The sequence below is a fragment of the Cyanistes caeruleus genome, chromosome 20 (genome assembly GCF_971803275.1).
Source record: "Cyanistes caeruleus chromosome 20, bCyaCae1.hap1.1, whole genome shotgun sequence".
Lineage (NCBI taxonomy): Eukaryota > Metazoa > Chordata > Aves > Passeriformes > Paridae > Cyanistes > Cyanistes caeruleus.
This window is the reverse complement of record NC_141720.1, coordinates 2,695,274-2,710,703: the sequence shown is the minus strand read 5'-3', so window position 1 is coordinate 2,710,703 and position 15,430 is coordinate 2,695,274. Positions and strand designations below refer to the sequence as shown.

At 48.1% G+C, this 15,430-nt stretch overlaps 1 protein-coding gene across 2 annotated transcripts in view; it reads right to left on the bottom strand.

Annotated features, from left to right (window-relative positions):
- The window catches only part of PAPPA (pappalysin 1), a 174,743-nt gene that overhangs the window by 20,831 nt on the left and 138,482 nt on the right, over positions 1-15,430 (bottom strand). For both annotated transcript variants that reach the window (XM_086857797.1, XM_023938086.2), the window contains exons 15-19: positions 14,238-14,421; positions 11,395-11,605; positions 10,633-10,804; positions 7,123-7,270; positions 4,439-4,548 (exon numbers count right to left, since the gene is read on the bottom strand). In XM_086857797.1, coding sequence (XP_086713923.1) covers positions 4,439-4,548; positions 7,123-7,270; positions 10,633-10,804; positions 11,395-11,605; positions 14,238-14,421 — 825 coding nt within the window. The remainder of the gene's footprint in view (positions 1-4,438; positions 4,549-7,122; positions 7,271-10,632; positions 10,805-11,394; positions 11,606-14,237; positions 14,422-15,430) is intronic.

Here is a 15,430-nt window from a genome sequence, read left to right as displayed (position 1 = left end):
CACTTTGGATCATCCTTTGCTAGCAGAGACCACTAGAACTGAACTCAATCCTGCTGACATTCCTGGAGCTGGAAGCGGAGGGAAGGACCCTGGGCCATAGTCCTGATTCCTCTTTCTGGTCTTCCAAACCCTCGGTTCCCCCCCTTCAGCCTGTTTGTACCCTCACGCTGCTGCTGTGCTGTGTGTGGTGCACTGGGAGAGAGGATGTGAGCAGAGGGAGAGACTGGGCTAGAAAACCAAGAAATCTGGAATGATTTGGATTGCTGGGCATCATTTCTGCCTCCTGAAGTGCAAACAGGCATACAGATGCCACAGGGTGCTGCATGGGGCACCTGAATTAAACAAATGTATAGAAAGCAAGCAAGGATGGGCAAAGGTGGTACATGAGCACGATCTGATGGTGTGCACGGACAGGGCGACTCAGAATGCCAACAATGCAAGTGGGAAGAGGTGTATGGAAGATCCACATCTGCCACGTGCCAGGTGGTGCCTGGGGAACAAAGCCCATCTGGCCACTGCCCCTGGGAGCCCTGTCCCTTCCCCGTGCTCCAGACCCCGTGGTGACATCTGCTGCCCTGGTGCATGGGCTCCTGCAGCACAGCTGTGCAGCCGGCTGCGCTGGCTCGGGTCCTGTCCCCACCCCAGGAACGCCACCCTGCCACATCTGCCGTGGGTGCTGGGCCTCCATCTGCTGCCAAGGGAGAGGGAGCCGGGCTGTGCTCCCACAGAAGGCAACAAAGAGCCAAGGAAGCAAATCAAGCTGTCATTTTCTCCTTGTGAAGGAAGACCCCGGTGCCTCCAGTGCTGGCGCTTCCCTCCCGTGGTGGGACTAACACAATGATGTCAACCCTTCTCGGGCTGCAGAAGGGATCAGGTTTCCCCCAGAGAGGCAGGAGGAGAGCTTTCCTCCACCTTAGATGGGTCAAGTGCCCCCCGGGCTGGAGCCCAGGGACTGGCATCTCCTGCTCTCAGCTAGCACTAAAGGAAAAGGACAATTAACCGTGGGCTTTATGTGTGACTGCAGCTACAGATGGAATGGGATCTCCTGCCTTCCCAGGAGTGGAGCTGCTGCACCACAGTAGGTCACATCACTGTTCTGTGTCTCAGTTTCCCTGCTGCAAAATGAACCCAAAACTCTCAAAAAAAAAAAAACCCAAACAAAAGCAAAACCAACCAAAACCAAAATAAAAACAAACTAATAAAAAAAAAACAAACATGAGGAGGGAAGGAAGGAGGAAAAGTGCAAAGCTTAAATGATTAGGGGAGTATTTAAGGATCATTCCCACTAATGAGTTCTGGGCATTTTTAATCCCAGGGAAGAGGGGCCATGGCCAAGCTCAGCCCAGCAGAGCTGGGACATGCAGACCCTTGGAAGGCTTTCCCAGCCATGCATATGCCTGCACACTACTTAGCCTGTCCCTACTCAGCACTAAGGCAAGAACCCAAGTTCAGGCAACCTAAGAAATGAGGTGTCTGCTCTGTTTCTCTGCAGTCAATGGGAAAGAGCTGTCAAGCTGTCTCTAAGAGATATTTCCCTTTTTTTCTCCCCACTGCCTGCATTCAGTCTTGGCAGCTCTATCCATCTGTGTCTTCAGCAGCTCCCTGTGCCACACACAGTGAAGGGAAAATCGTGGGGACAGCACTGGCTGCTCTGAACACAGCAGAACAGGGGCACTGAAGTTTTCAGGTGATTTTTCATTTTTTTTTCTTGCTGAAAATACTGATTTGGAAGACACTCGCCAGCTTATACTGATTTCAGCAAATTGTTTCAGACCCAACAAAGCAACTCAACCTAAACCAATTCTGAAAAACACAGAAATATTTAGACATTTTGTGAAATGAAATATCTCTTGTTGTTTATTGTTTGAGAGGACATTTAATTTCTAAGTTTTTGGTGCGTTTTTGTTTTTTCTTTCATTTTCACTAAACAAAAAGTTTACAAAATCTCCTTGGAAATGAAATACTACGTTATGTTCAAACCAACATGTTTTTTCTTCCAATTTTTTGGTTCACCAAAAATCACAATAACAAAAGAGTCACTTTGATTAGGGAGGTTTTTTTTTGTTTTCTTTTTTTTTTCCCAATTTAAGAAAACTTTGAGTGAACCGAAAAATCAACTGATTTGCACAGCCCTGCTCTAAACAACCCTCAGAGAAGAGATAGTTCCTTCTTTCCATTTTGCTTCCATAACAAATGTTTCTTGAGCTGCTACAGACAAATTATTTATTTTTTCTTGTCAGCTCTCCCTGTGTTTTCTCTGTCCCCATCCCCTCAAAGGTAAGCACCACAGATCAGTCCTGCCTTTATCTTCTCCCCATCCTGCCCTCATTTGTACTTTACTTGTGCCTGAAATTAAAGCAACAAAAAGTGTTTCCTTTGCGTCACTCAAGTTCTCTGAGATGCACAAAGCCTCGCCGTGTAAATGCAACCAGCTGCTCCCTGTGCTCATATGGCACAACAGCAGAGCTGTCACTGGCCATAAACAGAGACATGGGTTATTAATGATATATAACACATTGCCATGGGGACCTTCCCCCAAGGCATCCCAGTCCCATCTCTCCAGGGTGTCCCCACTCCCACCAGAAGCAGAGTTTCTCCTGGTGGTGCTCCAAGAGGCGCTGCTCCCCGTGGGTGACATCCCCTTATCTGCAGAGTTGGGTAAGATGGATGTTTTACAGCTACCAATTTTTTAATTAAGGATTTTTTTTTAATCCCTTCTGGCACGTCTTCCCTCCCAACACAAGTTTTTCAGCCCAAATCTCACCCTCTAGTTACAAAGCATTTGTGGGGTGGAACTTGTATCTGCACAGGGACTAAAGCTCTTGCAAGATCTTCACCATGAGGGAAAAAAATGGGCTTATTTACCTCTGTGCTCTTGGAAACCATGATTTCTCCTCCATCCCTCACTCCCCTTGTCTCCCCCTTTACTACTCTATGTTTTCCCTGCTGCCTAATGAGCCCTCCAGAGACCTGCAGGTATAAAACTCGTTACAGCTCCCTCCACGTACCCGCATCAATAAGTGAAGGAGTGCAGAGAGAACGGGAGGGAAGCTGTCACTTTATTTCCCCATGAATTACAAACCACTTTAAAGTCTGGCACTCAGGAAAGGGCCAGTGAGAAATTGCCCCTCGTACAGAGATAGGGGTTTTCTTTATGTTTCTTGCCAGAAACTTGGCAAAGCCTCGGCTTAAGGCAGTCACAGAACCTCAGCGTCTGGAACGAATGGGAAGCTGGGAAGGACATTATGAGCTTGTCATATTCTCTGGACTTTGGTTTCCCACTCCTTTCCCAGATTTATTCTCTTGCTCTGTGTGAAGCAGTGAAGTTCAAAGTAGTGGAGAGTTCTGGAGCCACTTGCTACCCACAGCCAAGGCCAGATTTCAAAAATCCCAAACCCTGGGCACACATTTAGGCATGTAGAGAAGCAAATAGACTGTCAAAGCTGCTCAGGATACGCTGGGGCTGTGTTGGCTGCTTGTTCTCCTTCTTAATGGAGTTCAGGTGTGTAAAACAGACTCCTGCAAAGCAGGACCAAGTATGTAAAAGCCAGAGGTGTTTGCTCAAGCACTGTTAGTAACTTGCATGCTGGTGACAGCTGATGTGCCACCACGTGCTCGAGTGTGTCCAGCTAGGCTTCCACACCTGCAGAAATACCATAAACCCACAAACACCTGGTGTGTTCATAGGGACATGAGGGTTTCCAGGAAGAGGTAGGTGAGTGTGCCTCTCACTGGCACCCAAGTGTGGGCATGATACCCAGCAGCTGTTTGCTGCCAGCGGGGCTGAATGTGTGTGTGCACGTCCCCATCAAGGCACAGCACACTGGTGTGTGCTGGAGGACGCTCAGGACGGGGAGCTGCGAGCAGTTAATGCTGGCTGTGCATTTGCAGCAGGCAGGAGGGAGAAGTGGTGACCTCTGGAAGGGGCTGTGCTGAGCAGGCAGCTCTCGCATGCGGGCAGAGGGGCGGGGGGAGCACTCAGCCAGCTCCGAGGGGTCGGGAAATGAAAAACCCTCTGTATCAGCTTCTTTTGTCATCCAGAAGCGGCACAGAAAAATCCAGCCCTGCCACCCAAAGAATGCAAAATACGGAACAGGAGGAAGAAAATAATGCCTGGCCAGTGCCCTTTCTCTGGCTGTCTGTCACATCTTCCTGTGGCATGGATCCCATTTCCAGATCAAACCCTACTGATGTCAGGCCTTTACCTTGAACTGACTTTCACTTGGAAAACACAGAGAGAAAGCAACTTGGAGAGAAGACCACTTGGAGAGAAAGCCACCACATTACTGGAACAGACACAAGTAAAATCAGGATTTTTTTCCTAAAAGTCCAAATTCCCCATTTCCCACTCATCAAATGAACCACAGGTAACACAGATCACTCACTGCTCATAAACATGCAGCAAAGGATGTGGTTTGTGCAGTCACCAGGCACTGACCTTCACTCTCTGAGGGTTCATCCAGTGCTGGATGTCTTGCACGGTCTCGTTCACGCGCAGGAGGATGGGCTCGTGACTGTGATCCAGACAGGAGGTGGTACACTCTGTGCCTGCTCAAAACACAAAGGGGATAAAGCTAAAGGGTAAAGCAAGCAGCTTCTGACCCTTCCAGCATCCTTCCAGCTGAAGGACAGGATTACAGCTCGTTTTTCCTAAATTGCAATTAGCAGCCAACCATAACTATCACATATCTCCTAGCCACACGTGAAGTGCTGAGTACAACCCTGCACTAAGCAGGAGTGCGTAGGGGTGGCAGGTATTCCAGGGCCTTTTGGAACAAGCTGAAAATCTAAGTATTTCTCTGGCTATTAACTCCAGGAAGGGGGAGCTTTCAGATCATCAAGACAATATGAAGGTTTTTCCACTTCAACTGCTCTTTCAAGCAGTGGGGCTGATTAGGGAGAGACTGTCTAACTCATCTCACCTATGACATGGCAGAAAACTATTGTTTGATCTGTCAGATTTACAAACATCCAATAATAATCTTCCAAAGGATGACCAAGCCTAATGATATTGTAGACCAGCTCTCACCCAAGTCCCACAGTTGATAAGAAGTACACAGAAAGGTAATGGTGGCTTTGTTCACACATAAACCTGCTTTTTCTCTGATTAACTGTCATGCCCAGTGGGAATCCTGTCCTTTCTTTATTAAAACATGCTGTGATACTCTGCAGCAATATCCCAGAGCCCTGTGGTGACACAACCATAAGCCCTTGTGTGTTGGACCATTACCATTTCCCCCCTGGAAAATCACTCTTGAATGGCACAGCTGCTGCAAACATGTCATTAGGATTTCTGCACTCCAATCAGCGCTGGGGGAGGAATTAATCTCTGCACTGGTTTGGGGAGCTGAACCTTTGGCTCAACACACGCTTCAGCCTGGAAGGGCAGATTAGGTGTCTGAGGAATTACTGAAGGTGTGTGGGATTCATAGTGACCATGACTGGTTGCTATTATTTTTCCCACCTGCTTCTCCCTTCTCACATTCTCCACTTGGAGGAGGCAGTGGGAGCAGCCAGACCCTAGGCTGGAAAGAAGGGGAGAGCTTGGGGTTTGTTTTGCTCTCCCAGGACACCTGGAAGTGGCTCCAAGGACCTACTGGATGAGGCCTATTGACACCACCCCCATACTGAATGACTGGCTCCTCCCCATGAGTGTGGAGGATGCTTTTTCAAAAGGACATCGATCAGGCTTTCAAAAATGCAGAGAAGAGAGGAAAACCCCAACATCTGTTCCCGAAAGTTGGTGCTGGGTGAGCCTACAAAGTGTGTGGTATGTCTCCATCTGCTGAGGATGAGAGCCAGCGGCCACTGTGCCCTCTCTGAGCTCTAAATCCCTCTCCAGAGAGCGCCACACTCTTGTGAGGGATCTGCCCCTTGCATCCCTCACCTCCATGATGCTGTGTGGTCCCATCCTGGGGTCAGGCCCACCAATCCCTGGGATTGGCACCTGCCGACAGTCGCTGCGACAGGAGCGAGAGCTGGCAGGCGCCCAGCACTGAGATGCTCCCCTCCAAACCAGGACCTGGGGTTTCTCTCCTTGCAAAAACCTGTCTGGCCCTGGAGGTAACCTCGTCTCAAGGGTAAAACGCCTCTCCACATTAAGAGTCGCCGCAGCCTCCTCGCCGCTCGCTCTCCCGCGCTCCACCACGCTCATGGAGAGGAGCGGGTCGGAATTGTTTTGATATATGATCTGTAATTGGCATCATTACAGAGCAGTGATCTCATCCAGGTCGTGTTCTCCTCCCCGGGGAGGGAACACAAGGAGGCTCGTAGTCCTCCGCATGGCTGCGATATAATGAGGGAGCCGCGCAAGGAGGAAATTTCTCCAAGTTCAAAGGGACAGGCGGAGGCAGGAGGGGGATGGCAGGGGCTGGGAGGGGGGCTGCAGGAAGGGGCCTCACAAACCTGTGTGGGCTGCAGGCAGTGCAGCTCCTGTTGCAGCCCTTACAGCAGGGAGACCCCCAAAATGGGGGCTAAAAATACAATATAGTGTGTACAGCTCAGAGTGTCTGTCGCTGCCTGTGCCTGGGTGACATAAAGCCAAGCTGAGCACAGGGGTCATCACCCCTTGCACAAGGAACAGGTACCCCAGAAAGAAGGAGAAAAGCAGACCCTTTAAAACAGCTCCTAAACAACTATCATACCAAAAGGAATGCTCAGCTGGTCTCACAATGTTTCTGGGGAGAGCTGAATTATCCCAGTGCTGCATTCTCTTGTCACCTCCCTGCCTTTCAGCTCCTGGAGTGCGGATTTTTGCACGTGGCTGAAGGAGTGGGGCATTCTGAAAGGATTAGAGCGAAAGCAGGTACAATCCCTCGGTGTATTTTGCACACTGGATATCTGTGGCACAGCCCAGTATGCTGCTGCCCCTGAAAACCAGCTGGCCAAGAAAGCACCATGAAACCAGAACATGTTACATGATGCCTGGCCTCTCAGAGCTTCATGTTTCCTGAAAGCATTTCCCTGAAAAGCTTCCCCTAGCAGGTTCCCACTCAGGCAAACAGGTCCACAGAAGGTGACTCGAAGGACTGTAGGCTCCTTCCTGCCATTCCCATCCTCTCATCCTCTGGTCTCCTGCTGCCTGCTCCTGTCTGGGGACAGGTGTTGGGGGTGCTCACCCACCTATGCCGTAGCCGCCGGCGCACTGCAGCTTCAGGTGGCTGTTGAGCTGGGTGGGCAGAGCACACTGTCCCTGCATCTCCCTGCACAGGTGGAAGGACCCGCTCCAGGTGCCATCCTTCCGGCAGTGGATCACGTTGCTCCCACGGCCCTGGGAATGAGGGAAGGAGATAATGAGGATTGACACAAAACAGCAAGGAGAGGCTGAGAGGTGAGAAGGGAGGACAGCTCATTTTTGTGAGAGCAAAGTTCTGCTGGAGCTGGGAAAGCCCCTGGTTGGGACTGCCAGCCCTTGGGGGGGAAAAGAAGTTTTCTTCCAAAGAATAAAGAAAAGGAAACCTGCAGTGCTGACACACACACACACACACAAACACACTCATCTCTTCTGTGCAATCCAAGGTCTTTACAAGCCCCTTGCAAGGTCTACACCTTACAACAGCCCCACTCCTGGTGCAATAAAGGTGCCTTCACCCCGTTTGCCTTCCTTCTTCTTACAGAGGGGTTGGTGTGGAATGAAGACAAACTTTTTCCTCTTCACATTTTCTAACCAGTTATGTCATCTGTCTTGAAAAAGAATCCCCAATGGCCATCTGAAGGAGGAAGGGAGAGTAGGACATGAGCTTAGCAGGGCAGAACGTGCTCTTTAGAGCTTGACTGCCTTGAGTGACAGCAGGAGAAGGGGCTGAGATGGACACGCACAGAGGCAGGTGGGAAGGACGAAAAAAATGGTGTGGGAATGGGCAAGGAATAGAATATGACATTTCTCTTATAGGAGAGATTCTCCGTATGATACTGAAGAATGAATACCAAAGTCCGAGGGGAAATATCATGCCCTTTAAAAACAACAAAGCACTGCACAGGCAATCTTTTGTCAGATCTATCCTCACGGCATTGGGGATTTCTGTGCAAACAAGCTGTTCTGTGGGATCTGCAAGCCCGACTGCCATGGGGCAATGTGGGCCATTCAACAGGAGGATGTTTGGTGTGCTTGGGCTCCAGAACTCCTGTGGGGACATTACTGGGTGGAAGAGTCATGCAGGATCTCTGCTTCTCCTCACCCGCTTTTCCTGCCAGACTCATTGCCTGCAACCTACCCACCCTGCTCTTGGACACTGCTGGATATCTTTGGGATCCTTTAATGTGCTGTCCATGCTGGGATCTCTGCAGGACTGATGAACTTTTTGGAGGAGCTCTGCCCCACAACTCACAGCCATTGTGAGTTTACATTACAGGGACCTGCACAAGCCCCTGGTACTGGCATGGAAGAGGGCTCAGCCTTCATTGGTAGTCTCACCCTTAATATCCTAATGCTTCCCTTTTTTTTTGCTCAGCTTTGTTAATGAACACAATTTTTAGTGAGATGCAAAGTGGTCTTAGCAGCAGACAACGGTGTGGGACCTGCTTCCCCTTCTCCAGACATCTGGCCATTGCCAGAAGTAATAAGGAAATCATATGAAAGGAATAATGGAGCAGATGGACTCAGGGTGAGATCCAGCTTGGTGATTCTCACCTAAGGGCCAGTTTGGCAGAGATTGATTAATTTAGGCCTGACTGTTGATATGATTTGTGTGCAATATGCAGAAATGGAAGACCCTTGCTCTGGTGCCAGGGGAGGTACCCGCTTAAATGACCATTACATTCCTGGTGATTAAGAGATGCTGTATGTGCAGCCAAGTAATGATCTTTCAGCATGGTGACAGAGTCAGGAATAAATTGCTAAATTATAATTGAGCACAATTTGCTGTTTTAGCAAGTGTGGTGCCCTTCCCTTGTGATGTCCATGCCAGGGTTCAAACATGATTCTCAAAGATGAGCCATGAAACCTGATTTATGTTCCTGGGGCTGGCTGTGCTTGAGGGTACTCTTGTATAGCTTCAGCAGAGATACTCAGAGATCCCAGGATATCCATTGCTATAGTAACATACTGTCCATCATGCCCTGACCTGCAAAATCTCTTGTGAAAATCCCTGCTGGGTTTCTTGCCTGGATGCAACGTGTATTATCACCTTATATAGCTGAGAGAGACTTAGTGGGGTTTAATCCTTAAATAATTAACACCTCTCAAGTGGTTCTGGCTTGTGCCAGGAGTCCTTGCTCTTCTTCTGTAGCCTATTTTCTGGGATATCTGAAAATACTTTTCACTGTAAATCCCTTTCTCAAGATTTTATCTGCTCCTTTGCCCAAGGTGCTTTCGCAGCTGAGAAGTCACTCCTCTCCCTCCCTGTGAACAGACAGAGTTGTATCTCTCCCTTTCCAGAGCTCACTTCATTACTGCTGTAACCCTGACTCCACTGCTTGCTCCTCTCCATGTTCACCTCGTTTAAAAGCAAACACAAGCCTGTTCCACCAGCTGTCATTGCCATGGAGGTCCACACATGGAGCTTCCCCACCCTGGCAGTGCTGGCACACGCCACAGGCCATGCTGCCCCTCTGAGCGAGTGGTGGGTGCACAAAGCCACAGCTGCCGTGTCCCAGAGCTCCCACCCCCTCTGCACCCATGCCTGCAGCTTCTCATTTCACACTGCTCATAACCTCACTCCAAGTCTTAAACAAGGAAAACTTTTCCAGGTGCCCTGACGTGAAACGCTGGGGTTCTGCCTGTGGTCCCTGTGGAGAAGGCAGGCCAGAGGACAGGGAACAGGGGCTTTTAACTTGTGGAGCAGGTACAAGAGGTGTCTTTCACATAACTGGCCCTAGGGCAGGGTTGGCACCTTTTTCAAGGTCCCCAGATTGATATTTAACAGCCCTTGTCACAGCATGCCCTGCTCCAAGCAGTGCATGCAGTAGCTGCAGCTGCCACATCCCCACTTTCTCTTCCCAAGCCCAGGAAGCAGCAGCAGCACTTCTGGGAGAAGTTACCTATCTCACAAACTATAATTACCTCTGGTGAGGAAAACTAGGCATTTCAAATAAGATAGTAGAGGCCAGACCTACTCATATCAGCAAATACAGCTCCCAGGAAGCCAAAGGCAACATGCTGATTTGTGCCAGATGAGGATCCGACCTCTGATGCCAAATGACACCTTCACAGCCAGAAAAACATGGAAGTTTAGAGAGGATTCACCTGAATAGTTGTAATCCCTATGGTGTTAAATTATCACACGTCACACAGACCTACAATGGTAAGAACTGGAGAGAAAAGAAAGGTAAAACAGAATGAATAAATGGGATAAGTGTAGAGAACTCACATTCTACTTACTTTCATTTGTTGTTCCTTATTTTCTAGCCAGATCATAAAGCCACTGTGGCAGATTTTTCTGCCACTTACTCTCCAGTAACAGTTAAGTCAGTCACTTCTAATCCTCTACAGGTAATAGTAAATACTGTTACTACTGTCATAAAAATAATATTTCCAGCTTCTCCCTCAACTTTAATTATGTTTTTCCCTTCTGCATCTCCCTGTTTTTGGAAGAGCTCAATGTTCCTTGGCCTCTCCAAGATCAGTGTCCTTAGGGATGATATGATAAAGCCAGACTTGTTTGTGCTGAGGTAATTTGGGTAAGGGAGACTCACCGATTGGCTGTCATCATCCTCACACTTGATTCGGCACTCGCTGTTGAACTGGAAGCCGTTGGAGCACTGGTAGAGCCCGTGGAACTTGGAAGGTGGAGGGTCACAGGTGACGGGCACGCAGGCGCCTGGCAGCCACGTGCCATCTTGAGTGCACTGGATCTTAAAGGCTCGCCTTTTTGTGCAGAAAAAAAGCAACATTTAGTGAGTGGCTGAGTCAGCTGGGAGCCTCTAAATGCTCTGAGCTTTGCTAGCAGGTTGCAGGAGATGGGTGTGCTTGAGCTCTTAACACTTGGGGAACAAATTGTGAATCTGCGTCATGAGGTCTCTGAGCAAAAATAATGATTATTTGCAAAACCAACATTGAGCTGCCCAGCCTAAACTCCTCTTTTGGCCTTGGACACAAGTGCCAAGAACTCAGCTTCCCAGGCTTGTGGGCTGTGGTTGGTTTGAAGAGGGTTTGTGCAGAGTCAGAAGTATATGACAGCACTAATCCTTTTCTGCAGGGTTTCAAAGGGGACTCCCCAGGCTGCATATCAAAGGGGTATTTCTAAGGTAAAGTCTGTTTTTTGAGCACTGGTCAGGATTTTCAAAGAAGCCTAAGTGAGCTGGGTGCCTAAACTGACACTTGAAAAGCTATCTGCATGAAGGAATTGCTCCATGCTATTCCTTACAGCACACAGAGTCTGTGATAAACAACCCCTTCCCAAAACCATTTTCACTCATGGTTTTCTGAACCAGGCACAGCTTTAGTCTTTTACGTACTTTCTTGATTTCCTGGAGGATCCAGGGACGTGGTAACCTGGTTTGCATTTGTACTTGCAGAACGAGCCCACTTTGTGCTTGTCTTCTCGGCAGCGAGAGGTCTGGAGATCCGCGTTGGGGACGATGGAGGGTGCTCGACACATCAGCTCACACAGGGCTTCAGGAAAGGACCACAGCCCGTCCTCCATGCAGGTCAAGTTGCTGTTGTTTCCTGAGAAGACCAGTGAGCAAAGTTAACAATGTTCAGCAGGACTATTTTCTTTTGAAATGTCGTTACACCCATAAGATATCAAAGGCCCCCTCAGCCGATTTGACAAGTTCAAGTGCATTGAACATTCCCATGTCCTATGCGTTCTCTTGCTCTAGATGATGTCATTAAATCATTAAGGACTCTGCTTTCAGGTGACAGGCAGGCAGTGCTTATTTCAGGAAATGCTATAGCATAGGGGAAGCCACACGGGCTTTGTCATCTTTTGTATTTCTCTTCCTTATTTTGTTCCTCTCTGAAAGGAAGCTTGTTTCATACACCAACCCCCTCCTCTCCAAAGCCATGGCTTTAACAGAGGGTTTGGTGCCATCACATTCTTCATTCTGCTTCTGTGTTATATCTTTTCCCTGAATCTGTCCCTTTTATTTCAATTTGGAACCTTTTGGAGCAGCATCTGTTAGTATTAGAGTCACTACTCCAACACAATGAGGAGCCATTCTCAGCTGGGGACTCTCAGTCCTTGGGGACTACTGTGATAAATATGATTCATAATACTCATTAGAGACTCATTTTCCTCAGGAAGCTTTCTTGGCCAACACCTCAAAGGTAAAAGGTACAATAGATCTATTTGCCTCTGCTATGACCTACTTGACTTCAGAAGGTTAAGCTAAAAGTAGCCCAGTCTCAGTGTATTTTACATTCTTTGTTATTTTATACCATATGTTGAAAAGGAATAAGCTTTTCCTAAGAAACAAAGCACAGCTATGAGCCACTAACCCTTCAAAAATCCCTAATATTCCATTGAAATCCCTGAGCATTGCTGCAGGAACTCTTCTCAACCCACAAGGCATATTTTCAACAGTGAGCCAACTTCGGAGTTATCCGAAATAATACTGACAAACTGCTAACCCCGGAGCAATGCCATCTCTGTGAGAGGGGAGGAAGAGAGCCGAGGCATGAGGCTGGAATTCAAAGAAGAAGAAAACAAAAGGCTCTGGAGGGCTCAGGAAGGTATGTGGAGGAGCCCTCCTGCCCTGCCCTCAGAGATAAGAGAAGCTGCATTAAATCAGCCCTGGATTTCTCTCTCCCCTCCCCAACTGCAGATGATTGCAGAGGTATTTTGTGCAGAAGGGAGCTCTTTTCTGGAGCACCAGCATGTTCCTCTGCTCTGACTCATGCAGCAGCATCCAGCCCAGCCGTGGTGATATCATACTTGCCACTGCAAAGCGATAAGCTGTGACATTACCAACAGTGGCTGTCATGACGTCAGTGATTGAATTAGGCATGAGTCACTCCAACGCTGTTCTCCACAAGCTTAGTGGCAACATTTATTAGTCATCAGTGATGGCTCTACACCAAACGGTGCCTTTACCTCACAGCTCAGTGTTTTTGGATAAAAAAGTGATGCTACACACCAGAGCTGCAGCCCCTGACCTGGGGTTGGTTGTCATCCCTCCTGCTACCCCTGCCTGACTCATCAGCTCTTGTTGGTCATGATGAGTATCATTATTTTCACTGCCTGCTCAAAAAAATTAAAGTACTTAAAAGGGAAAAACACCTTTTGTTGAAGAGTGTATAAACAGGAAAAAGGAGGTTTTTGTAAAAAAGTAGTCTTAATTTTCTCTTAATTATCCTTTGAGTAGTCATAACTTTGACTGTGTGTTGGCTCTTTTTGGCTATCTCCCATCAGAATTAAAAATAATTGTTTGCTTATATATGAAGAAATCATCACAGCCTTTTCCTGAAATGAAGGATGCTCCTCATGCCTTCCTTTTTGGGATCTACAGTGAACCTCAGTAGAAAAAGAGATAGCACAGGTAAAGAAAAAGCTTATATGGTGCTTGTACCTGAGTTGACAACAGCAGTTAAATTTACGCCACTGCAAGATGGACAAAATAATTTGGGTCTAATGTTCCTTCAAATTAACAATAGTATCTTTTTTTGCTTGCAGAGGACCAGATCAGAAAGGGAAATGTGCCAGTGAGCAGAAGAGTTGATGGTGCTGACAAGAGGATGAGGATGTTAGCAGAAAAGTAGAAGGGAAGAAAATAGAGGAGGAAAGGACAGAGGGCGACAAGCTTGGTTATTTCTAGGGGAAAAAAAACAAAAGAAGAAAGGAAAATGTAAAGAGTGCCAAACAAGAAGAGGACAGGAAGGTCAGAGTAGAGCAAAGTGAGTGTGGAAAAGGAGAAGAGAGATGGTGGATTAGAAAAAAACAGTGATGGGGGTCTGTGCCATTGGGATGTGGGGCTTTTCAGTCTTCTCTTGCCTTTCCAAATACATGGAGGAGGCATAGAAGGGAGACAGACAGTGAAAATAGACAAAGCATGGGAAAGAAGATGAGAGAGTTCAATCTGATTTATCCCCATGACTTTTCCATGTTTTGGTTGTATGGAAACAATATTCCCTGTCACTACTGCCTGGCCAGCCGCGATCAAGGGAAGGTCAAAGGAAGGTAATAGAGAAATGCAAAGGAACTTAACTTCTAATATAAATAAACCTTCCACAGAGTCCCATAATTCTTCCTACTTAAAATATCATGAATACTTCTAAACCAACAGCAACAGTAACATGTATTGCTAGGAGCAGTCTGTTTAGCTGTGCCTCTCAGGTCGCTGCAGACGCCCCCCAATACCTTTCAGCAGAGCAGGAGGTCGGCAAGTGAAGGAGCATTTCTTGCCAAAGGTGGTCCCCTCGCTGCAGTTGAAGGTGGCTGGGTACACGTGGTACTGGTCTGGGACACCACAGTCCACGGGCTCACACGTCACCTGCTTGTTCCACTTCCCATCCATGCAAGTCATGGTGACGCTGGACTCCGTCTGGAAAAAGACACACGGCTACAGCCACCACAGCCAGCAAGGGAGAGATCAAAACCATTTCAAGCCTAATAGCCATTCTTCTGGCTCACAAGTTAAGCACAGCCATGTCTGGTCCCTACCATCATCCTTTGGACAGCTGCTACAAAACCCACCGAGGCTCATAAGAAACAGTGTCAGAGAAAGGATCTGCCACCAGAGCACTTCCATAGAAAGAGTGGAGCTCTACAAATAATCCAAACTCTTGTCTGGCCTCCTGAGACAAGCAGGGAACCTGCTGCTCTGCCCTGCCATCAGAAAGGAGCACAAGTCTGAGCTGTTTGGAGCTGACAGCTGTCCCCCATCCTTGTCACTTTTGCGGTGACACAGCCACTCCAAGGGGATCCCCCTGTGCTTCCGAGTAGTCAAACTCATTCTTGGGTTTGAAGTAAAAGCCAAGCTGACATGAAGCCATTTGGGACTCTCATCTGAGGCTCTCCTGAGAGGTGTCAGTCACCCTTGGATGGGGATCCCAGGGGAAGTGCCTCGGGCCACATCAGCACTGTGTGCAGACACTGACAGCTGCTGCTGCTCTGGCAGAGCGCCCCAAAGCTCCACACAGAACCAGGGCTCTGCTCTCCTGACACCACGGACATGAATCCTGAGGGACAGACCTTGTCCAGAGGAACATGCCACAGACAGACCCAAGAGACAAATAACTCCTGCTCATAACTGGCACCTGGAACTTGAGAGGTTGTACACAGGGTCAGTGCCTGTGCTCTGACTTCCCCAAAGTCACTCTACCATCACCACTACACAGAAACCACACTTCTGCAGATCTGAGGAATAATCCAAACTGCACAGCACACTGGAATCCTGGAGAGCTAGGAGCAAAGAAGAAAAATGGGGGGAAGTAAAGGAGCCACCCATCTAAAGCTAAGATGAATTTACTGGGTGACTGAAGGAGAAACAGATGTTGGCAAAGAGAACTGAGTAAACAACATATCCACTTTCTAATTAAAAATGGAAAATT